General features: G+C 42.8%; 1 protein-coding gene across 1 annotated transcript; it reads right to left on the bottom strand.

The window, feature by feature from the left end:
* Window positions 1–6,797: 6,797 nt before the first annotated feature.
* Window positions 6,798–24,667, bottom strand: LOC110520344 (succinate--CoA ligase [ADP-forming] subunit beta, mitochondrial). The gene is made up of 11 exons (XM_021597600.2): window positions 24,519–24,667; window positions 23,542–23,728; window positions 17,718–17,817; window positions 17,463–17,625; window positions 16,673–16,801; window positions 16,025–16,163; window positions 14,008–14,169; window positions 13,737–13,879; window positions 11,309–11,429; window positions 10,243–10,331; window positions 6,798–9,639 (listed from the first exon to the last, which is right to left on the bottom strand). The coding sequence occupies exons 1-11, from the start codon at window positions 24,600–24,602 to the stop codon at window positions 9,565–9,567; spliced, it is 1,392 nt and encodes a 463-aa protein (XP_021453275.1). The 5' UTR covers window positions 24,603–24,667; the 3' UTR covers window positions 6,798–9,564.
* Between the last annotated feature and the right edge of the window lie 62 nt (window positions 24,668–24,729).

The following is a 24,729-nucleotide window of genomic DNA, read 5'->3' as shown; positions in this document are numbered from 1 at the left end:
AAGTGATCCTCTACCCAGGAGCACCAGGGTAACAGGATGCCTCAGACATATTACAGCAGGGAGAAAAACAAAGGCAACATAAAGGAAGAGCCTCGCCAGACCTCATGAGTTGGTGTGTGTGTGTGCACTCAAATGATGTCCCTCAGGTTCTTAAAAATGCTGCTGTTGTGGCGTGGATCCAAGGACTCAAGGGGAGAGGTAACCTGCTAGTTCCTATTAACATTTTCTCTTCATGTTAATTTAAAGCCGGAACTATGGGTGGGTCATCACTGGTGGAGTGTGTGTGTGTGCGTGCGTGTGTTCATCCATGCGTGTGTGCGTGCGTGCGCGGGTTAGAGTGTGACGGCTCTATCTACTGGCAATTTCACATATTTCTATTTATAAACTCCGTTTAGAGAGCAAGAAGCCCCATTTCCTGCTGTTTCATTGTGGAGAGGAGAACAATGACTCTCCAGAGTGTCATCATCTCATAGACTCTCCAGAGAATTGCTCTCTTCCTCCTGTTTGAAGACAAGGAGATAGAGAGAAAGAAAATCAACAATCCTTTTCACAAGGGTAGAATTGTTTATAGAGTGCACATATATCAACGAGCAGAATAAAGCCACTTGATGTAGGGCTCCATAGCTAAAGCGAGAATTGGACATTGGCTGCACAGAGTCACATTAAGAGAAATCCCATGCAACCTTGTTTAAAAAAACACTGGAATCTGATATCCAATCTACACCTCAATTAGGCTGATAGAAATCCTCATTTTTAATTTAATTATTTAAAATATGAGAGTCATTATTTTTATTTCTACACTTTCTTGTTCTGAACTTCCAACATGAGTGGGATGGGTGTGGCTGCGTGACAATGAACAAGAACAGCTGCTCACTGATTTCACAGCTGTAAACGCAGTTACACCTCTGACACCGCCAAAACATCAGCTATGTGGGTGTCGGCTATCCCCTGTTAACGCAGGATCTGATTGAATCTAGGCCTTTATTGTACTAGCCGTCACTCACCAGAGATGGAAAAAGTACCCAATTGTCATACTTGAGTAAAAGTAAAGATACCTTAATAGAAAATGACTCAAGTAAAAGTCACCCAGTAAAACACTACTTGAGTAAAAGTCTGAAAGTATTTGGTTTTAAATATACATAAATATCAAAAGTAAATGTAATTGATCAAATATACTAAAGTATCAAAAGTAAAAGTATACACTACCGGTCCAAAATTTGGGGCCACTTAGAAATGTCCTTGTTTTTGAAAGAAAAGCTATTTTTCTGTCCATTAAAATAACATCAAAATTATCAGAAATACAGTGTAGACATTGTTAATGTTGTAAATGACTATTGTAGCTGGAATTTTTTTATGGAATATCTACAGTGGGGCAAAAAAGTATTGTCAGCCACCAATTGTGCAAGTTCTCCCACTTAAAAAGATGAGAGAGGCCTGTAATTTTCATCATAGGTACACTTCAACTATGACAAACAAAATGAGAAAATAAAATCCTGAAAATCACATTGTAGGATTTTTTAATGAATTTATTTGCAAATTATGGTGGAAAATAAGTATTTGGTCACCTACAAACAAGCAAGATTTCTGGCTCTCACAGACCTGTAACTTCTTCTTTAAGAGGCTCCTCTGTCCTCCACTCGTTATCTGTATTAATGGCACCTGTTTGAACTTGTTATCAGTATAAAAGACACCTGTCCACAACCTCAAACAGTCACACTCCAAACTCCACTATGGCCAAGACCAAAGAGCTGTCAAAGGACACAATAAACACAATTGTAGACCTGCACCAGGCTGGGAAGACTGAATCTGCAATAGGTAAGCAGCTTGGTTTGAAGAAATCAACTGTGGGAGCAATTATTAGGAAATGGAAGACATACAAGACCACTGATAATCTCCCTCGATCTGGGGCTCCACGCAAGATCTCACCCCGTGGGGTCAAAATGATCACAAGAATGGTGAGCAAAAATCCCAGAACCACACGGGGGGACCTAGTGAATGACCTGCAGAGAGCTGGGACCAAAGTAACAAAGCCTACCATCAGTAACACACTATGCCACCAGGGACTCAAATCCTGCAGTGCCAGACGTGTCCCCCTGCTTAAGCCAGTACATGTCCAGGCCCGTCTGAAGTTTGCTAGAGAGCATTTGGATGATGCAGAAGAAGATTGGGAGAATGTCATATGGTCAGATGAAACCAAAATCTAACTTTTTGGTAAAAACTCAACTCGTCGTGTTTGGAGGACAAAGAATGCTGAGTTGCATCCAAATAACACCATACCTACTGTGAAGCATGGGGGTGGAAACATCATGTTTTGGGGCTGTTTTTCTGCAAAGGGACCAGGACGACTGATCCGTGTAAAGGAAAGAATGAATGGGGCCATGTATTGTGAGATTTTGAGTGAAAACCTCCTTCCATCAGCAAGGGCATTGAAGATGAAACGTGGCTGGGTCTTTCAGCATGACAATGATCCCAAACACACCGCCCGGGTAACGAAGGAGTGGCTTCGTAAGAAGCATTTCAAGGTCCTGGAGTGGCCTAGCCAGTCTCCAGATCTCACCCCCATAGAAAATCTTTGGAGGGAGTTGAAAGTCTGTGTTGCCCAGCAACAGCCCCAAAACATCACTGCTCTAGAGGAGATCTGCATGGAGGAATGGGCCAAAATACCAGCAACTTTGTGTGAAAACCTTATGAAGACTTACAGAAACCGTTTGACCTCTGTTATATACCCTTTGTTGGCAATGACAAAGTATTGAGATAAACTTTTGTTATTGACCACAAACTTATTTTCCATCATAATTTGCAAATAAATAAATTAAAAATCCTACAATGTGATTTTCTGGATTTTTTTTCTCATTTTGTCTGTCATAGTTGAAGTGTACCTATGATGAAAATTACAGGCCTCTCTCATCTTTTTAAGTGGGAGAACTTGCACAATTGGTGGCTGACTAAATACGTTTTTGCCCCACTGTACATAAGCGTACAGAGGCCCATTATCAGCAACCATCACTCCTGTGTTCCAATGGAAAGTTGTGTTAGCTAATCCAAGTTTATCATTTTAAAAAGCTAATTGATCATTAGAAAACCCTTTTGCAATTATGTTAGCACAACTGAAAACTGATTAAAGAAGCAATAAAACGGGTATTCTTTAGACTAGTTGAGTATCTGAAGCATCAGCATTTGTTGGTTCAATTACAGGCTCAAAATGGCCAGAAACAATTAACTTTCTTCTGAAACTTGTCAGTCTATTCTTGTTCTGAGAAATGAAGGCTATTCCATGTGAGAAATTGCCAAGAAACTGAGGATCTCGTACAACCCTGTGTACTACTCCCTTCACAGAACAGCGCAAACTGGCTTTAACCAGAATAGAAAGAGGAGTGGGAGACCCCAGTGCACAACTGAGCAAAAGGACAAGTACATTAGAGTGTCTAGTTTGAGAAACAGATGCCTCACAAGTCCTCAACTGGCAGCTTCATTAAATAGTACCCGCAAACACCAGTCTCAACATCAACAGTGAAGAGGCAACTCCTTTTGCCCATCTTAATCTTTTATTTTTATTGGCCAGTCTGAGATATGGCTTTTTGCAACTCTGCACTCACTCTGTCAGTGAGTGAGTGCGTGCATGAGTGTAAGAGAGCAAGAGAGAAAGAACACACCTCAAAGCAGAATAGCCAACACATAGAGACACTGGCCAGGGGGAGAGAGCTAACGAAGGACGCCGATTCAATGTCATGCAAATGTATTGAGGGGGAACTCCTGTGGCTGACAGGACAGAAAAGGTCAGAGAACTAAACATTGGGAGGCGGACAGGTCCAGTCAGGTCCGATGACCTTGATCCACATCCAACTGAGAGATGGCCAACCTAATGAGGTTGGTGGAGTGACTGATTTGGAGGAGGAGGCAGTTGCCCCTTACACACTGACTGATATGAGGTCAGATTTGCGTTTCTGAGTAGGATGAAGTTGCACACAATCAATGCCTTCATTACCACTGATTCATGAAAGGACTGGATAGGTTGACACACTATGTTGCTTTCACCTATCATGTTTATCTATATCAGTGAGTGTGGAAGAAAGGACACAACGAAAGGGAAAAAGTTACACCTCTTTAAACAGAGCTTCTACTTTAAAGAGAGGAGAGGAAGACGCTGCATGTTTAAAAATAGGCTCTTAACTTAATCTCCCTGTAACTGTTTGAAATAACTGTGCCCAAACAACAGATGAATGTGGATGATTATTTTCTTTACATTACCTGCCTAGAAAATAATACAAGGCTGAAAGCTCCTAGTCTGGACTCTCCAGACAGTATCTAATATGTGATATTGAGTGTAGCTACTGCATGTGGCTGTGAGATTAAAGGTCCTGAACTGTGAATTGGCTTGGTCAGCATCTGCGGCCAATAGAAAACAATAAAAACAACACATCATAGACCATCTCTTGGGAAAAAATAATCAGCAGCATGGCTACCATTCTGTTGGTTTTTCAGAGCTCTAGGTCCTACTGTATTCAATCAAAAGCTGTCACTGGGTTTATGAGGTAAGACTAAAACTTATTTTTCATTCACTAAGACTGTTACGTTAGAACACACCTTATCTCCTTACTCCCACCCGCCCACCCACCCATCTCCCCACCCACACATCTCCCCACCCACACAATCATTCCTGACAGACAGGGTCAGATTGATGCCCTTTATCACACACAAATAAGAGAACAGAAGGAAACACCATGCCGCTGCTCCCACTGGACACCATCACTCATCCCCAGCAGAGATTTATACACTCTTGTCATGTAGCATTGGAGAGGGGGAGACATACACACAGAGGGACAGAGAATGGAGGAGTGAGAGATTGAAATGGAAAGGGAGTGATTGTGTATATGGGGTGGGGGTGAAAAACGTGTGAGAGGTGAAGAGGATGAGAAAAAAAGAACTAGAACATCCTCTCTCCCTCCCAGCCACTAAGCTGCACAGTTAGTACACCATGTACGTACAGTGAATGAGGTTGACTGACGGGTATGAGTAGCCCACATGAAGGCTTCTCTGGGAACCCTGGCATACCCAGGCCCTCTGGGAAACCAAATGCCATCCCTCATGGAGCTTAGTCTGCTGACTAGGGCACAACTCCATGATCCTCACAGAGCGCAGTGTGCCAAGGAACAGAACACAAGGCTGGTGACCATGCATGATTAGGATTACCCATGACACCAGGAGACAGGGAAATATTGTAGCCCCTCAGAGACAACCCAGCTGTTATGATGTAGCCAGCAGGAGTTTATCCTAATGGGAGATATCACTTCAAAAGACAGATGTGACACTGCTTCTCCACACCCTCAGATTACAAGACAAAGTTCCAAGGTGTCTGGGTTTATTTAGTTTAGTTGAATGCACCGGTAGACCAGCAGGGATAATGCACTCCACTGTCTACTTAATGGTGCTGTTCTTTGCTGAGTCGTTGGTTCAGACAGTTGAATAGAAGTGTCTGGGAGATATTTGTCTGCATGAAATGTGTTCACAGTCTGGAGTTGGGCCTGTTCCTTGTCAGCCTGCTACCAACTGATAAGCGTCAGTCTGGTAAGCTTTTTAGGCGTGACGAATAAGTCAATACATTGCATTTAATGTGAAAAGATATGCGTCACGGTATAGCTAGAGCATATAGCTAGGATTAGGGTTGATCCAAGATGTGGAGATGAAACGAGGGTTAGGGTTGAGCTGGGAGCATGAAGCTACGGTTAGGGTGAGGCTTAGGGGATGAGCCAGGATGTGTGCATGAAGCTAGAGTTAGGGCCTTAACACTAGACGAAGCCTAATCCAAATTACTTAATGTGCCCCTCTCCCCACTACATGGCAGAAAGGCAGGCCTCAGTAGAAGCCTGACCTAGAGTTCATTTTCTTTTGAGTGACATTGGCTGAATTTTGTGCTGGCTTTGGACGTGGGAACCATTTTTCTGTCATTCGGGTCAATATCTCTGCGTCATCTAATTTTGATTGGACTGTGGCATCCAATCACAGTACCAGCAGACATTTGGTTTTTAATGAAGACAGTGATCTTAAGTCTGGAGTTATCGTTGTCCATAATTACTACCTTAACTGGCCGGTGTGACTTCTTTTTGGGGAGGTTGGCCAAATTTGTATGACTTCATTGCCATGATAATTTTACACTTCAAGGCTATCCATAATCAGATGGGTCTTCTAGTACCTCCGGAGGTGGTCAGGAAAATCTAACCACAATCTGTTCACAATGTGTCTTTTGATTGTCTACACCTGTCGACAAATGGGCACAATCAGAATGTGGACAAGATCAGGACAACAGCCGCATGTTAGAACCATGTATAAACAGGCTAGAAGGAAGGAGGGCGGGAGAAGGACAATTAGAGGAGAGAGACATGTCTCTGTCGGGGGTCTTTCACCAATTTATCCAGTGCAGCTTTTTTTTTTTTTTACTGCAAAGGTTTCAAAGCAGTTCCTTCGATGAGGGGCATTAGTGATTGTGTGTGCGTGCCGGCATCATTCTTTACAGGTATACATTCAATGCGTCTGCCAGGGGTCTTTGGATGATTACAGTCAGCTTTGATATTTTTAACACTGACAAGCCAACCTATGATCAAGGCTAGAGGGGAACACTGCTAACTGAACCAAGGCAGTATGTAGAATAGGTAATTCAATGTTCAAACATGCAACTTTCCCTGAACAGAAAACACAAGAATCATAAGGTATGCTATAGGTATTTTACATGATACCAAAAGCATTTGTTCACCTTCATGTTGGTTGTGTTCAATCACCTTCACATAGAAATAAGACATCTCATGCATTTTACATCAATAGCTTTTTATGATGGCAGCCACTGTCGCATGTATGAAGCCATGAGAGACACACCCCTACCTTTAAAATATGGGAACATCTCCATAATTCCTGTGTTGTTCTTGCCTTCAGGCTACCCATATTCTTATCCCAAGCATGAACAGGTTTATGAAGGACAAATAGAGTATCAGGGCCAGGCAGTCCAGTCTTCAACTGCTAGCTCTGGGAAACAATCATGGTGTGTGTGTGTGTGTGTGTTTTGAAGCAGTAAGTGAACAATAACAGACTCTACATCGTTTTCATCTTCTTTCTCAACATTTAAAGAAACGTCCAGCAACAGAGTGGCTGCGAATCCAACTTTTCTGGGCCCATCTTCCTGACAGCTAAAGGTCCCGAAGCTTCTGCGCTCTACTCCTAGAAAACAGGCTACTGTGGCAAAATGGTGCTTGTTGAATAAAGTTGCATCAAAGCTGAATAACAGAACCAAATACAATAGCATAGTATAATGATACTGCAAGACAAACAAAAAAAACCTCATGAGATTTTAGGATGATTGTGCGAATGATTGCATTTCTCTCTCGTGGCCAAAACTCAGAGAATAACACTAGGCCAAATATGTGCTTTGATAGAAACAAAGCAGAAGGTATGCTACCGTTTTAAAACCATCTGCTCTGAAAATGTATTTACTGAAAATCATTCAGAAAACTGTGGACTGCTTCTAAACAACACAAAATGCATAACTCCATGAAACTGAGATCAAATGGTTGGCGTTCAGATGCTGAATGGACGTTTCACTGGTAAAACAAATCATTCACGATCGACAGGGAGAAAAGTGTAGGGAGGGTCACCACAAAAATGTGTGAGTAAAGTAGAGGTAAAGAAACACTTGCGCAGAATGTGATTCAAATCTTCAGCTCTGTGGAAAAGGATCCAAGGGGCGGGTACGTACTTAAAGCAATGCAAAATATCGTCTCCAGCAATCAAACTCCCATCACCTCATTACAGTACAGTGTATACCAACTCAGTCCACCCACACAGCGATAACCCACTGGGTCACAGCCTTTAGCTCCTGATATGCTGTGGGCCCTGGCTTCAAGGATGCTCAAGGCGAATGTATCCTTGAAGCGTGTCAAAACCAATGCCACAGTCCACATGTGCCATACAGAGACAGACGGTGCTGGCAACAGGAGGTAACCCTGCTCTGACACAATCCTGTTTTTAAACTTTTAACATAGTACGTATCCCCAGTGGATTAGGAGATGGAATAGAATACAACTTTATCGTCCATTGGTTAGAACAGAAATTAAAATAGAAGCCAAAATGACTTATTATGCAACTGAAATACATGTACTGTCTGGCATGTAGAAAATGTAAGAATCTGACACTTATGCTAATGTCTCACAGTATAGAACCTAATTTGGCATCACATGAGCCTGGTCTTTATATTTCTTTGTGCTTTTGTTATCATTTGTTGCCAAACAGCCATACGAGATGCAGACAACTTTCACATTGTAAGTACCGTACAAGTGCAACAAAACTAAAACAAACATTTCTTTTTTCTTTTTTTTTACTCCCCAAGAGAAGCATAAATATTTTACAGAAGATAACGGCGGTCTCGTTATTTACAAGATATAATAAATGTCTTGACAACTCACAATAACTGTTTCTGTGTTCTGAGGGCTAGGGAGTAACAGAGAGAGATAGGAATGGAGAGAGAGAGATATGGAGAGGACTTAATTACAATCTTTTAACAGTTTAGTTGAGAGGACACTGCACACACCCAAGTGAAAAAGGTTTTCCCCATGACATAGTGGCAGACTACACATACACTGTAGCAGGCTCTTATAGGGGAGAGTGAGGGGAAGGAAGAGACAAATACACAAACATGCTGACAACCAGATAGGCAGTAGTTTTGATAACACACACAAAGAATAGAACTCTTACTAGTTCAAAACGAGAGTACTAGAAAGCTTTTATCCAGCTATGCATTCAAAATTGCATGGAAATTAAATGAGTGACATAAGAGGTCCTCCTAACAGCAATGTATAAGCTCAAGTGTTATCCCCTAGCTTCTGATGAGCTACATTCTGCATAGTGGCCAACTTCCCCCATCGCATCTCCCATTCTCAGAAGCACTCAGTAAAAGCCTCTCCTGTAGGGGCAGATGGAAGAGATTTAAAGGGGAGAGGACTATGACTGACAGCGACATAACTCTCTTTAGCCAAGTGATCCAGGAGAACGAAGCCTAAGGGGAATTAGCTGTACCTTTACAGACAGCAGAAATTCTCCCAAAATGTACCGGTAAATAGATAGGTCTATCACCCTCTCAAAGAAACAAGCAAGGTTGGGGGGGTTGTGCATTATGACTAGAGCTAGGCATTCTGGGAGCTGAAGGAGAGAGGTGGGGGAAGAGGAAGTAACTAGGAATCATTGTGAAAACAGAGCGAGTAATAATGGAATAATCTGAAGGAACGCCCCCGTGCCTGATCTGAAAAGCATGTTAATGTGTTGCATTTGAACAGACAATACACACTAGCCATGGCATACATAACAAAACAGAGAGGGAGGAAAGTCGAGATTAGGAGAGCAAAAATTCCCACATTAGTGGTGTGTATGCACATGTGTATTTTGGAGCCTTGCCACAGAGAGAGAATCAGAACTAACAGAGAAGTTGATGGGCTGTGTTGTATTGGAGTATTCGCTCAGTAGTGAGAGGCTCTTCTTGCTGTTCGAAAGGTTGGGGGTGGGGTGTCGAGGTTTAGGGGGCATGGCTTAGAGTGGCAGCTGGAAGGAGATGTCCACATGAGCCTCCTGAGCCAACGACACAATCTCAGAAAGCTTTACAACCTGAGAGAGAGTGAGAAAGAGGATAGTTTAACACAGACACAGAGCTAAACAGTGGCAGGGAACAATACGAGTACAAAAAAACTAACAAAGCTAAAAAAGGTTTTGATTGCGAGGGGCTGCAATTTCCATTAGGTGGTCATGCCAAGCTGCCACTGTGCTGGCTAACTGATGCTCATCTCTGGAGTAGATCACTCCAAAAACAAGGGAGAGAGATGGTGGGAGTCAGTGAGAGCTAAGCCAGACTAGAGGTTGAGGGAGAGCGAGAGATAAGAGGAAGGGGGCCTCAGCTCTGAGTCAATGCCACTGCTGTTAGCGCCACCAGAAATCAAAGCCATAAAACTCAGGCTGTGTCACTTCAGCCAGGCAGGATGGCAATGAGCTGCATTTAAACTGTCACTATACCCTGACAGTTCCAATGGACACCCACACTACCCTGTTGGTGCCCCTTGTCTCAAACAAACCCCATTACTCTGGACCCTCAAACGGTGCATGACATTCCTTAGTTTCCACATTCACATAGACCTACTGTACCAAACACACAACGCCCAAGGTGCTTAGAGAGACTGAATTGGGTAGAGAAAGGGGGAGAGGTGTGTGACTCACCATTCTAGCAGCCTCGTCCAGATCGTCACAGGCCAGGAGCTTCAGTGGGCTAGCAGCGATCAAAGCTTTGGCATCGTCCACTCTGGATCCTGAAACACAGCAGAGCAGCAGTCTCTCTTTAGCCTCTATCTTTTCCAAAGCTCTTTGGTTCTCTTTTATATTCTTTCAAATATCCTAGTTTGAATCCCTGAGCCGACTAGGTTAAAAAAAATCTGTTAATGTGCCCTTGAGCAAGGCACTTAACTCTAACTGCTCATGTAAGTCGCTGATAGTGTTTGGTATAAATGTGGTCTAGATTACATTTCATATTAGAGTAGGTGATCATTATTGATAAGGACATTTTGCAGAAGAAAGAGCCTCAATACATGCAAGGCATTGAACATTACATACGGTTCCCCAACTGGTTTAAGTTCATCATAATAAATCATATAAAAGACTAAAAACATCAGGAAATCGGCTACATGTGATTTTCATTTTGGAAATCTGTTCCTAAGTATTCCCTCGCATAATAAAGGAGATGTGATTGTATAAAAATGTAAGGAAGGTTAAATAATTACATCTGTTAGGGCCTCGAGGTCCATTTACAGTCTACAAATTATGTGTAGATATTTTACGGCCCCCCCAATCGTCCATTCAAGAAAAATGAAAAATTCTAGTTGATGATCCCTGGGCTGCATGAATGGAAAAAATAGCTCAAGAAGACATACAGTAAAATAGAAGTCTATGATTTGTTTGTGAAGGCAATAATTTTAGTCCAATTACATTTAGTTTAACTGAGTTACTGAGTTCTGTATAAATACACACAATCTATTTTAGTACATCTGGAATAAAGCTGGGAGCTACAGGGTCCCACAGCACAGGTTGTGTGTGTGTGTGTGTGTGGAAGTAGTAGAAGAGCCCAATCATGACAGGCAGCTTGCTCTTTGACCTTTAAAAGGCCACGCTCCATTGTTGCCCTGGTGTCACCCCTTCCTTCTCTCCCGGCCCACTGTGTGTGTGTCACTGGGTGACCGTGCCAAAATGTCAGTGCTGTAGCCGATGACTCCACGAGGGAGGTCAGTCTTACCTTGTAACCGTACCACAATGGGGATCTTCAGGTCCAAGTCTGTAACAGCCATGATGATGCCCTGAGCAATGATGTCACACCTCATGATGCCACCGAAGATGTTCACCAGGATGGCCTGCACCTGAGGACCACAAACAGAGATGTTGACCATGAAAACATGACTGAAGATATGGACTGTAGAAACAAGACAAAGCCAAGCAATCACAAAGCATGATCACAAATCCATAAAGGACCATTAACAACCAAAACCTAAAAATCCTATAGCATCAACAGAATCATAGGCATCAACATTAGCCACAAATCTACCACCAGTGAGCTTTTAACCATCTATCAAACCTCACAGCTTAGGCTATGTACACTAGCATGTGTACGCCCATAGGTGTTCCCTTAAGTCATCCGCCATTTAAAATCTCCCAGATAAATGTCACCCCATAGCTTCCACCAGTGTTAAACCTCACCCCCCGGAATGGGCCCTCCTACTGATATCCTACAGGTATCTCCAGACATGTCTGTCAAGACACACCTACTAGGGGATGCGTCTACTGAAAAGTTTCCTTATAAATTTGAAGTGGGAAGTTTGCATACACCTTAGCCAAATATATTTGAACTCCGTTTTTCACAATTCCTGACATTTAATCCTAGTAACAATTCCCTGTTTTACATCAGTTAGGATTACCACTATTATAAGAATGTGAAATGTCAGAATAATAGTAGAGAGAATGATTTATTTCAGATGTTATCACATTCCCAGTGGGTCAGAAGTTTACATACCAAATACTAATTGAGTGTAGCATTGCCTTTAAATTGTTTAACTTGGGTCAAACGTTTGGGTAGCCTTCCACAAGCTTCCCACAATAAGTTGGGTGAATTTTGGCCCATTCCTCCTGACAGAACTGGTGTAACCGAGTCAGGTTTGTAGGCCTCCTTGCTTGCACACGCTTTTTCAGTTCTGCCCACACATTTTCTATAGGATTGAGGTCAGGGCTTTGTGATGGCCACTCCAATATCTTGACTTTGTTGTCTTTAAGCCATTTTGCCACAACTTTGGAAGTATGCTTGGGGTCATTGTCCATTTGGAAGACCCATTTGAGACCAAGCTTTAACTGATGTCTTGAGATGTTGCTTCAATATATCCACCTAATATTCCTTCCTCATGATGCTATCTATTTTGTGAAGTGCACCAGTCCCTCCTGCAGCAAAGCACCCCCACAACATGATGCTGCCACCCTCGTGCTTCACGGTTGGGATGGTGTTCTTTGGCTTCCAATCCTCCCCCTTTTTCCTCCAAATATAACGATGGCCATTATGGCCAAACAGTTCTTATTTTTGTTTCATCAGACCAGAGGACATTTCTCAAAAAAGTACAATCTTTGTCCAGTTGCAAACCGTAGTCTGGCTTTTTTGTGGCGGTTTTGGAGCAGTGGCTTCTTCCTTGCTGAGCGGCCTTTCAGGTTATGTCGATATAGGACTCGTTTTACTGTGTATATAGATACTTTTGTATAGGTTTCCTCCAGAATCTTCACAAGGTCCTTTGCAGTTGTTCTGGGATTGATTTGCACTTTTCGCACCAAAGAACGTTAATCTTTAGGAGACAGAACACGTCTCCTTCCTGAGTGGTATGACGGCTGCGTGGTCCCATGGTGTTTATATTTGCGTACTATTGTTTGTACAGATGAACGTGGTAACTTCAGGCATTTGGAAATTGCTCCCAAGGATGAACCAGTCTTGTGGAGGTCTACAATTTTTTTCTGAGGTTTTGGCTGATTTCTTTTGATTTTCCCATGATGTCAAGCAAAGAGGCCCTGAGTTTGAAGGTAGGCCTTGAAATACATCCACAGGTACACCTCCAATTGACTCAAATTATGTCAATTAGCCAATCAGAAGCTTCTAAAGCCATGACATAATTTTCTGGAATTTTCCATGCTGTTTAAAAGGCACAGTCGACTGTGCTGGAATTGTGATACATTGAATTATAAGTGAAATTATCTGTCTGTAAACAATTGTTGGAAAAATTACTTGTGTCATGCACAAAGTAGATGTCCTGACCAACTTGACAAAACTATAGTTTGATAACAAGAAATTTGGGGAGTGGTTGAAAAACGACTCCAACCTAAGTGTATGTAAACTTCCGACTTCAACTGTATAACCACAACCTTCATGAAGGTCCAAACATCAGGAATTATTAATTAATCCCTACCACTACCCCCCATCAAAACATCCTTAGTATAAGATGCAGGCTGCTCATGACCCAGATACCCAGCCATGCCGTTCCAGTTGGGGTCAGGGTGAAGGCCTGTGGAATACGTGACATGTCTGTGCCTGCTTGTGCCACAGTGAATACCTACTGCAGCTTAATGGTTCTTCTATGACCACCAGAGATGAGAAATGCTAGTTACAGTGACAAGTGTCCCCCACTCTCAGTCCTTACCTTCCTGTCGGAGGTGATAAGTTTGAAGGCCTCCATCACCTGGTGGGCTGTAGCTCCGCCCCCCACATCCAGGAAGTTGGCAGGAGTGCCACCATGCAGCTTGATGATGTCCATGGTGGCCATGGCTAGACCAGCCCCATTTACTGCACACGCACAGTGTATAGAATGAATACACAAATAACAAAATATGTCTATCACTACTGTTACTACAGTGAACCAAAGCTAGGTGTGTGGTGCAGTGAACCAGTGGTGGGTGTGTTGTGGCACTCACCCAGACAGCCGATGGATCCATCCAGGCCGATGTAGTTGAGGTCAGCCTTGGCTGCCTGTCGGTCCCTGGCATCCTCCTGGGTCCAGTCCTGCATGTCAAACACCTTCTTCTGGCGATACGCCGCGTTGGAGTCAAAGTTTATCTTGGCGTCCATGCACATCACTGTCAGAGGAACACAAGAGAAAGAGGCTGGCATCATCATTGGACGACAAAACCAATGACCCTGTAACTTCATTACGACACAACCCAGCGGCAGATATCCATTTATACTTTGAGAGAACTTTTTGTTATAACTGGTCCAAGGTGACATCGCTTTACTGTGTAACATTTGTTGGCTGTACTGTACATGTCAAGGATGAATCTGGGTTCAGTGGGTTGAGGTATAGATAAGATAGACAGACCACTACATGCCCATACAGTACATGCTCGTCGAACATCTCATTCCAAAATCATGGGCAATAATATGGAGTTGGTCCCCCTTTCTCTGCTATAACAGCTTCCCCTCTTCTGGGAAGGCTTTCCAATAGAACATTGCTACAGAGACTTGTTTCAATTCAGCCACAAGACCATTAATAAAGTTGGGCACTGATGATTAGGCCTGGCTCGCAGTCAGCGTTCCAATTCATCCCAAAGGTGTTCAATGGGGTTGAGGTCAGGGCTCTGTGCAGGCCAGTCAAGTTCTTCCACACCGATCTCAACAAACCATTTCTATATGGACGTCACTTAGTGCACGGGTGCATTGTCATGCTGAAACAGGAAAGAGCCTTCCCCAAACTGTTGCCACAAAGTTGGAAGCACAGAATTGTCTAGAATGGCATTGAATGCTGTAGCATAAGAATTCCCTTCACTGGAACTAAGGGGCCTAGCCTCAGATCATTATTCCTCCTCCACCAAACTTTACAGTTGGCACTATGCATTGGGTCAGGTGGCGTTCTCCTGTCATGCGCCAAACCCAGATTTGTCCGTTGGACTGCCAGTTGGTGAAGCGTGATTCATCACTCCAGAGAATGCATTTCCACTGCTCCAGAGTCCAATGGCAGCGAGCTTTACACCATTCCAGCCAACGCTTGTTATTGCGCATGGTGATCTTAGGCTTGTGTGCGGCTGCTCGGCCATGGAAACCTATTTCATGAAGCTCCCGACGAAAAGTTATTGTGCTGACATTGCTTCCAAAGGCAGTTTGGAACTCGGTAGTGAGTGTCCCGTTCTGTGAGTTTGTGTGGCCTACCACTTTGCGGCAAAGCCGTTGTTGCTCCTAGACGTTTCCACTTCACAATAACAGCACTTACAGTTGACCGGGGCAGCTCTAGAAGGGCAGAAATTTTTACAAACTGATTGTTGGAAAGGTGGCATCCTATGATGGTGCCACGTTGAAAGTCACTGAGCTCTTCAGTACGGGCCATTCTACTGCAAATGTTTGTCTATGGCATATCTGTGTGCTTGATTTTATACACCTGTCTGCAAAGGGTGTCGCTGAAATAGCCAAAACCACTAATTTGAAGTGGTGTACAGATACACTATATCACCAAAAGTATGGTTTGCTGACGTGGTAGCGTCAAAGGGCCATCATTGGCAATTCCTGCTGTCAATCAACTCTTCTTTTGGGGTTGGTAAATTCAGTCCATAACCACAAAGTCCTTAGAAGTACATATAAGCATTTGAAAGCTTTTCACATTTCAAAGCTAAAATAGTGCCTCTTACTTGACCCTCATCAGCCACCATACTCTGTCATATATGGCTATGGTGATGACAGTTGGTTGTGCAATAACACCCTCTCATTCCTTCAGTACTATTGGGTTTAGCTGCCTAATTGGCCCATCACTTAAAAGTACTGTGATTCACACTATGATTGTTCACTGGGAGTGCATTAGTGAGCATGATTGACAGTGAGTAATAGATCGATGGGAGAAGCCTACAACCAAGATTTTAACACTGACTGGCAACTCTCTCACCCAGCACTTAACACTTGCGTGTCGAACAACATCACTGGGAACGAAAAGCAAGTATGTGTGTGTACCCTGGCCAGAGGCGTCCTCCACCATGGGGTTGATCTCTAGCATGGAGGCATCGTACTTCATGAAGACGTTGTACAGCTTGATTATGTTAGCCGCTGCGTCGCCGATCAGAGCAGCAGGGAAGCCCATCTTCGTGGCAATCTGGAGAAAGAGAAAGTGGAGAGAGAAAATGAGAGAGACCGAAAAAATATATACTTTGGCAACACTAAGTAATGTATTCCCAGCTTGTAAAACACTTTGAATTCAATTGAAGGTGAGAGGACGTGAGGGAGAGGAGGAACAAACTACAATAAGAGGTATGTGAGTGAATGTGAGAGACAGGATGTGTCAGTTCATGGAAACACTGCAGGCACATGTGACATGTACTAAGTGAGATGGCATGTTGAATGAGCATCACAGACTGTATCAAAGTCAACCCTGACTTTGAAAGACACTGCGTGAAGGGATAACTAACAAGATTCTAAGGCCTTTTGAGGCTTCTGGGGCTCTTCTCATGAGAGAGAAACTCGAGACAGACCAAATATAAATATACAGTAAATGTTGCCACAAGCATTTGCTTAAACGTGCTCCAAAATAGCTACAAATCAAGAGTTTGACATGCGCTTTGTCTTGTCTGACTAGGTATTTTTACAACCCGATCCCAACTGTACCGAAACCGCCTGTTCCATCTTGATTCCATCCATGATGTCGATTGGCTCCTTCACAATGGCGTCGGGATTCTCCGCCGCCACATCCTCAATGTTCACACCCCCCTGAGAGCTGCCAATCAACACAGGGCCCTGTTCAGAGGGAGGGTACGATAGATTATTAGTACCAATAATTATACACCGTCATTGAGTGGCAAGTGGCAATCAAACTGAAACGGAGCAAATTAATGGAACATAATTCTCACAGCAATATCACAAATTTAACAAAAGATTGAATTGATCCATCGGTCATCAAGTTCTCAATGTACAAATGACCTCAAACCTGTACCCACGCACATTGACTCGGTACCAGTACCCCCTGTATATAGCCTCGTTATTGCTATGTTAATGTGTTACTTTTTATTATTTTTTACTTTAGTTTATTTGGTAAATATTTTCTTAACTCTTCCTGAACTGCACTGTTGGTTAAGGGTTTGTAAGTAAGCATTTCACAGGAAGGTCTACACTTGTTGTATTCGGAGCATGTGACAAATAAAGTTTGATTTGGAATGACAACTGGTATCTCTAACCTTTTGAGTGAAAAGACTAACTGCATATAGCTTTACAGCAGGACAACCAAGTCCCATGGAGCACAAGCATTTCCAACATGTCCATACCCATGTCCTTTACCACTACACCATCTAGTGGTAACATCACCAACAACATTCTTAAATCAAGATTCACACAACTGACCAATCTGTCGGTGTCACCTGTTGTCACCTGAGAGGCGTGGAGGGGCGGAGAATGGCCTCACCTGGAAGGATCTCTCCATGGTGATGGCGAAGTAGTACTCCCTGCGGGGGTACCTGCGCTCACAGATAAACACCTGGTTACAGATACGGCCCTGCTCGCCTGTCTGCTTGGTGTACAGCTTACGACCAATCATCTGAGAGGAGATGTCCCGGGCCTCCTCTGGCCTGTAAGAGAGGGGAAGAAGAATCGACATTGCCATGGTCAGACAGAGTAGAAATGTGGGTGCAGTTTGAAAGGAGATGTCGCTGACACTCACGAGTAAACAATCTTCACTCCTCCCTTCAGCCCTCCTTCGAATGTGCCTTTGCCTCGGCCTCCAGCCAACACCTGGGCCTTCACCACCAGATCCTTGGTGCCTGAGACAGACAGAGACAGACAGAGAGACAGAGAGAGAAACAGTAACTGTTACAGATATGCCGGACATTCCACTTATACACAAAGATAATGTATATGAAACAAACTACTCAAAACATTGTCAAACACAACCATTTTAGCAGAAGCATGCACTCATAAGCCCCTAAATGACTAGACTGTTGCTTTCAAGTTAATCTGTATCCACCACCAAACAAATTGTGTTAGCAATGAGTACTTAGTGAATAGTTTAGTCCTACTCATTAGAAACGTTTGTGGTCATACGCACATCCTTAACTTAGGTGCTGGGCTAATAAAGAATAGTAGTAAAGAACAAGAAGGCCCGTTCACTGTTTTTGCTCCCAATTCACCGCTTTGTTGACAATTATTTAAATCCGAAATGGATCTTCGTTAGGTCAAACAGACTTGTGCTCATATCCCAAAATATACACGTCACTATTCACCACTAAACACGCTGGGTGTGGAAACATTTAACATCAATAGTCAATCATAATTAAATCACAGAGTTACATATGGTCATAAAGGATTATATACAATTGAAGTCGGAAGTTTACATACACCTTAACCAAATACTTTTTAACTCCTTTTTTCACAATTCCTGGCATTTAATCCTAGTAAAAATTCCCTGTCTTACGTCAGTTAGGATCACCACTTTATTTTAAGAATGTGAAATGTCAGAATAATAGTAGAGAATGATTGATTTCTGCTTGTATTTCTTTCATCACATTCCCAGTGGGTCAGAAGTTTACATACATTCAATTAGTATTTGGTAGCATTGCTTTTAAACTGTTTAACTTGGGTCAAATATTTCAGGTATCCTTCCACAAGCATCCCACACAATAAGTTTGGTGAATTGTGGCCCATTCCTCCTGACAGAGCTGGTGTAACTGAGTCAGGTTTGTAGGCCTCCTTGCTCACACACGCTTTTTCAGTTCTGGCCACAACATTTCGATAGGATTGGAGGTCAGGGCTTTGTGATGGTCACTCCAATACCTGGACTTTGTTGTCCTTAAGCCATTTTGCCACAACTTTGGAAGTATGCTTGCGGTCATTGTCCATTTGGAAGACCCATTTGCGACCAAGCTTTAACTTCCTGACTGATGTCTTGAGATGTTGCTTTTGTTGTTGTTTTTGCTATTTTGTGTTGTGCACCAGTCCCTCCTGCAGCAAAGCACCCCCATAACATGATGCTGCCACCCCCGTGCTTCACGGTTGGAATGGTGTTCTTGTCCTAACCAACTATAGTTTGTTAACAAGAAATGTGTGGAGTGGTTGAAAAATGAGTTTGAATGACTCCAACCTAACTGTACATCATGGTGCGAACTACGGGGTGCAAAGGGGGAGGCTCAGCTCCCCTAAAATAATGCTAATCTAACCATTCTCCTATTTGTTTAAAATGCAGTGGTAAATATATGAAAATTTCCCAATGAAAAGGAAACCCCCAGCTCTCTGTCATGGTCGCTGTCCATCCAGTAATGGGGGTGGCAGGTAGCCTAGTGGTTAGAGCGTTGGAACCGAAAGGTTTGCAGATCGAATCCCCGAGCTGACAAGGTAAAAATCTGTGTTTCTGCCCCGCAAAGGCAGTTAACCCACCCTAGGCCGCCAATGACAATGAAAATAAGAATGTGTTCTTAACTGACTTGCCTTGTTAAAAAAAGGTCAAATAAATCAATTAAAACATTTTGAATTCCAGCCTCAGCTCCTTCATGCATAGATTTTCCTTTGAAGGCATATTTTCAAATTTGATAAAAATAGCCTTTATTCCAATGCATTTGATTTATCTGTTGATTTATCATTATTTGCTTTTGTCAGTCAATTGTTTAGAGCGCTCATTGCTTTGTTTTTCAGGTCTACGCATTCTCCGTGACATCCGTAGCCAGAAGTAGTAGCATTTATTTAGCAACATTATTTTCTATCAGTACTGTTTTCTTTCCTGGATCAGCTGATGATGATTGATGTCACTAGACAACTAGTCTATAGCTAGACACCATTGCACATCCAATTCATCCAACAAGTTTACATCAATACAGGTAGGCCTACAGTTAACTCTTTGGGTTAGAAGCATTCGATTTCGCAATGACATAGATCTACATTATTTGGGATTTATGTGCCCATGAGAACGGTTTTCACAGCGAACCATCATTACATTTTACGTAGGCAGTTTCATTTACAGTGCATTTTCAGAGATCTTCAAGATCCATAATTCGTAAGTATAATGTTGTAATTTAATTGTAATTTTAATTAAAATGCTTAATAATGACAAACACTGATAAATGTCCTTAATGTAAGGAAAGAAAGGTAGTGTTTTATGTCACACAATCTGTGAACAAGCATTAACTAGCATTAACATTAATTATGGTCAACTTTAGGGTGTAAAATGTGCTTTGATTCAACTCATGTATTAAATTGAATGTAGGATACCTATTCTGTGTGTGTTCATTTGTTTAAAATTGCCTTGGCTGAGAGGATAGGCTACCCGAAGTGGTGTAGGCCTAGTGTAAGGTAAACGGCATTTACCCACCTTAAAAAAAAAATGCACTTGAAAGTAATGGGAGCATGGCCTTTTTCACTGTGACCAGCAATCAGAGTTCACCCACATATTTATTTTAACACATAAATGTCTACCGGTAGGCCTATTTGAAGTTCATGGTAATACACATTGTATACTAGTTTAGTAAGTTGACCTTGTTTATTGGAACATTGCTGTGGGGACTTGCTTCCATTCAGCCACAACAGCATTAGTGAGGTCAGATACTGATGTTGGGCGATTGGGCCTGGCTCACATTCGGCGTTCCAATTCATCCCAAAGGTGTTCGATGGGGTTGAGGTCAGGGCTCTGTGCAGGCCAGTCAAGTTCGTCCACACCGATCGACAAACCCTTTCCATGTGGACCTCAACCCCAGATTCCTCCTCCACCAAACTTTACAGTTGACACTATGCATTCGGGCAGGTAACGTTCTCCTGTCATGCGCCAAACCCAGATTTGTCCGTCAGACTGCCAGGTGGTGAAGCGTGATTAATCACTCCAGAGAACGTGTTTCCACTGCTCCAGAGTCCAATGAACCAGTGGAAAGCGAATAGCGCGTAAAAATCGTCTGTCCTCGGTTGCAACACTCACTACCGAGTTCCAAACTGCCTCTGGAAGCAACGTCAGCACAAGATCTGTTCGTCGGGAGCTTCATGAAGTGGGTTTCCATGGCCGAGCAGCCGCACACAAGCCTAAGATTACCACGCGCAATGCCAAGTGTCGGCTGGAGTGGTGTAAAGCTCACTTCCATTGGACTCCTGAGCAGTGGAAACGTGTTCTCTGGTGCTTCACCATCTGGCAGTCTGTAATGGGAATTTGAATGTTGGTGCTTTTCTTGTAACTAATTTCTGAGTCCTATTTATGTGCTGTTCTATAAACCAATCTCTGTGTTCATGCAAGTGGCTGACTGCAGCTATTGATAAGTGGGGATTTGTTCAATTTGGCAGTACGCCGAGACGTTTCGAGAACTAACGAAAGTTATCAGTTTCAAGGTCTCAGTTTAAAGAGGAGAAGCCTTGTGGGGTGTTGGTCTGTCACGTTATAAAACAGTATTGGTCGGTCACATGAATAAAACAAAACGGCAATGATTAATGAATTATTCTAAATCATGCAAAAATAACTTGTCTTATATAGAGCTATACACAGACAACTGCTGAGTCTGCCCAGGGAGAGCTCCTGATTGACATGTGTACTATGGTGCACTGAGTTGGTTGGAACCTCTCCAGCGTGCTGACAAACAGTTATTCATTTAAGATTGACTTTGAGTGTCTCTGTGTAAGAATTTTTTCACAACAAGTGCAACAGACGAATCTGGGTTTGGCGGACGCCAGGAGAATGCTTACTGCCCCAATGCATAGTACTAACTGTAAAGTTGGGTGGAGGAACAACAATGTCTGGGGCTGTTTTTCATGGTTTGGGCTAGGCCCCTTAGTTCCAGTCACGGGAAATATTAATGCTACAGCATTCAATGACATTCTATATGATTCTGTGCTTCCAACTTTGTGGCAACAGTTTGGGGAAGGCCCTTTCCTATTTCAGCATGACAATGCACCCGTGCACAAACGAGATCGGTGTGGAAGAACTTGACTGGCCTGCACAGAACCCTGACCTCAACCCCATTGAACACTTTTGGCATGAATTGGAACGCAGACTGTGAGCCAGGCCTAATCGCCCAACATCATTGCCCGACCTCACTAATGCTATTGTGGCTGAATGGAAGCAAGTCCCCGCAGCAATGTTCCAATATCTAGTGGAATGTCTTCCCAGAATAACAAAGGCTATTATAGCAGCAAAGCGAGGACCAACTCCATATTAATGCCCATGATTTTGGAATGAGATGTTCAATGAGCAGTTGTCCACATACTTTTAGTCATGTAGTGTAACTCTGATTATGATTAAGCAGTGGTTTAAAATACTTTAAAGTGCTACTTAAGTAGTTTTTGGGGGCATCTGTGCTTTACTATTAATATTTTTGACAACTTTTACTTCACTACATTCCTAAAGAAAATACTGTGCTTTTCCCTGACACCCAAAAGTACTTGTTACATTTTGAATGCTTAGCAGGACAGAAAATGGTCTAATTCAAGAGAACATCCCTGGTTATCAAGAGAACATCCCTGGTCATCCCTACTGGCTCTGATCTGGCGGACTCACGAAAGACAAATGCTTCGTTTGTAAATTATGTCTGAGTGTTGGGAGTGTACCCCTGGCTATCCGTAAATTTAAAACATTTAGTTGTGCCTACTGGTCTGCTTAATATTTGTAATTAGAAATTATTCATACTTGACATTTTTGTCATTACATTTTACTTTTGATACTTAAGTATATTTAAAACCAAATACTTTGACTTTTACTCAAGTATTATTTTACAGGGTGACTTTCACTTTTGCTTGAGTCAATTTCTATTATTATCTTTACTTTAAATGAAGTATGACAATTAGGTACTTTTTCCCACCACTGTGATTGACTATGCGCAAAAGTGAATGGAAGTTTAAAAAATCCACACCCACCATGTGTAATGTGCGTAATGGTCATATCAGGTGAAATGTGTATATTTTGGGATGTGAGCACTCAGTGAACCATCCCTAGATATCGTTAGCAGTCATAGCTCGTAAGCTAAAAAAATATACAGAAAACAAATATAAGTTGGGGACAGCCCTAAACTGCACTGTCTTATAGAGCTGTGACGATACCAGTACAGCAATATTTTTTTCCATGGAAAAAATGAAAAAACAAAGCAGACCAAACTCTTTAGTCCTTTAAAAACCTGCAGTATGTAAAATATTGTGTGCTACAGCTTTTGAAAATAAATGTGACCGTGGATGACACAACATTAGGGCTGTTTTCCTAAAGAAGTCAAATCCACTTTGTGTTTAGTTTCCATGCCACGACACTAACGAATATTGCGATCCTGGTATCGTCCCGGCCCTACTGTCTTTTGAACTCTTGCTCTTAGTATTGCACTACAATGATACTGGGGCATCCCTAGATTACAGTATACATCCCACTCTCAGACCATACCTGACTCAGCCAAACATCAAAGAAGATTGGTTAGTTAATACATACAGACTCTCTACTACCTGGTCTGACATAATATAGGCCTACTGTCAATTCAAAGTTTTTATCCCCAATTTACTCTAGTGCAATTTATTTGCCCACATCCTATTAGGCTATGGATTACCAATCTCCTTGGCAACAGAGTAGGCCTCATCGGGTGAGCTGGCCACCTTGCCCTCGGGCACACAGACGCCAGCCTCTTTGAGCAGACCGATGCTCATGTACTCGTGCAGGGAGAGGTTCCTCTGCTGCTGCTGCAGGTGGGGGGACTGCTGCTGAGGCCCAAGCAGGCCAGAGGAACCACCCAGCACCTTGAGAGAGGGAGTAGAGTGAGAATGGGATAGAGGAGAGAGAAAGTGATGTAGGGAGAGGAGGGTACATTAACACTAGTGAAATTACAGTACCTACTCATGTCAGGGGGAGTACATCGTCTGTGCAAGGACACTGAATGAAAATTGCTACATCCATACAAAAGGGCACACACAGATGCACACAACACAAATGTGGAGTAACGTTTGTGTCAATAGTGGAAGTTTGCGGATATGAAAGAGAAATACATCAAACATGTCATTTGGACGTCAATTGAATCGACACCAAAAACGTTTTTCGAATGTATAAAAGGCCCACTAACTCTTATAAATTGGTCAGTTAGCTAGCTGGCTATTGTAGCTAACCTATTTAGCTAAATCTCAGATGCCGACAGCCTCGATGTCGCATAGCCTCTATTCATCCCGTTCTGACGTCGGCGCTTTGGTGTTGGAGGTCACTGTGTTTAGAACTATGTGAGCGGAAAATCTTGTTAGCAAACGCAAATCCCTGAACCCCCAAAATGGCTTGTCTTTTAATACATTTAGTTGTTTATGAATACATTCATTTTGCCATCGCTAGCAAGTGAAAGTAACCAGCTAGACAGTGATATAGACATGAATGTCTAGGTAGCTAGCATAGCCAGTTTCCTAGCAGCCTCAATGGCAATGAGCTAATGTCAATATGACCCTGTCTCTTTTGGGGGAATTTTGGACGTCGAAGAAGGGGCAGCAAAAGAATAATCACAGCTACAGGCAGTCGGATTTCGTGCCATTTTCCCCAATGCACACTTACCTTGGATGCAGTGGTAAGTGTCGATCTGGCCCCAGAATTTCTCAGGCTAGCCGAAAATCGGCCACAAATCAGGGACGCCGCCATGTTTCCTTCCCTGAAGCGAACAATAAATTGGGCGCATGCGTAGTAAACCAAGTGCCCCTTACACAGACTTGTGCACATTCCATGGTCTTTACAATTTGAAGACAAGGCTATAAATAAATACATATGG

The sequence above is a fragment of the Oncorhynchus mykiss genome, chromosome 3 (genome assembly GCF_013265735.2).
Source record: "Oncorhynchus mykiss isolate Arlee chromosome 3, USDA_OmykA_1.1, whole genome shotgun sequence".
NCBI lineage: Eukaryota > Metazoa > Chordata > Actinopteri > Salmoniformes > Salmonidae > Oncorhynchus > Oncorhynchus mykiss.
Note: the sequence above shows the minus strand (reverse complement) of the source record. Positions and strands in the feature narration are given on the sequence as shown.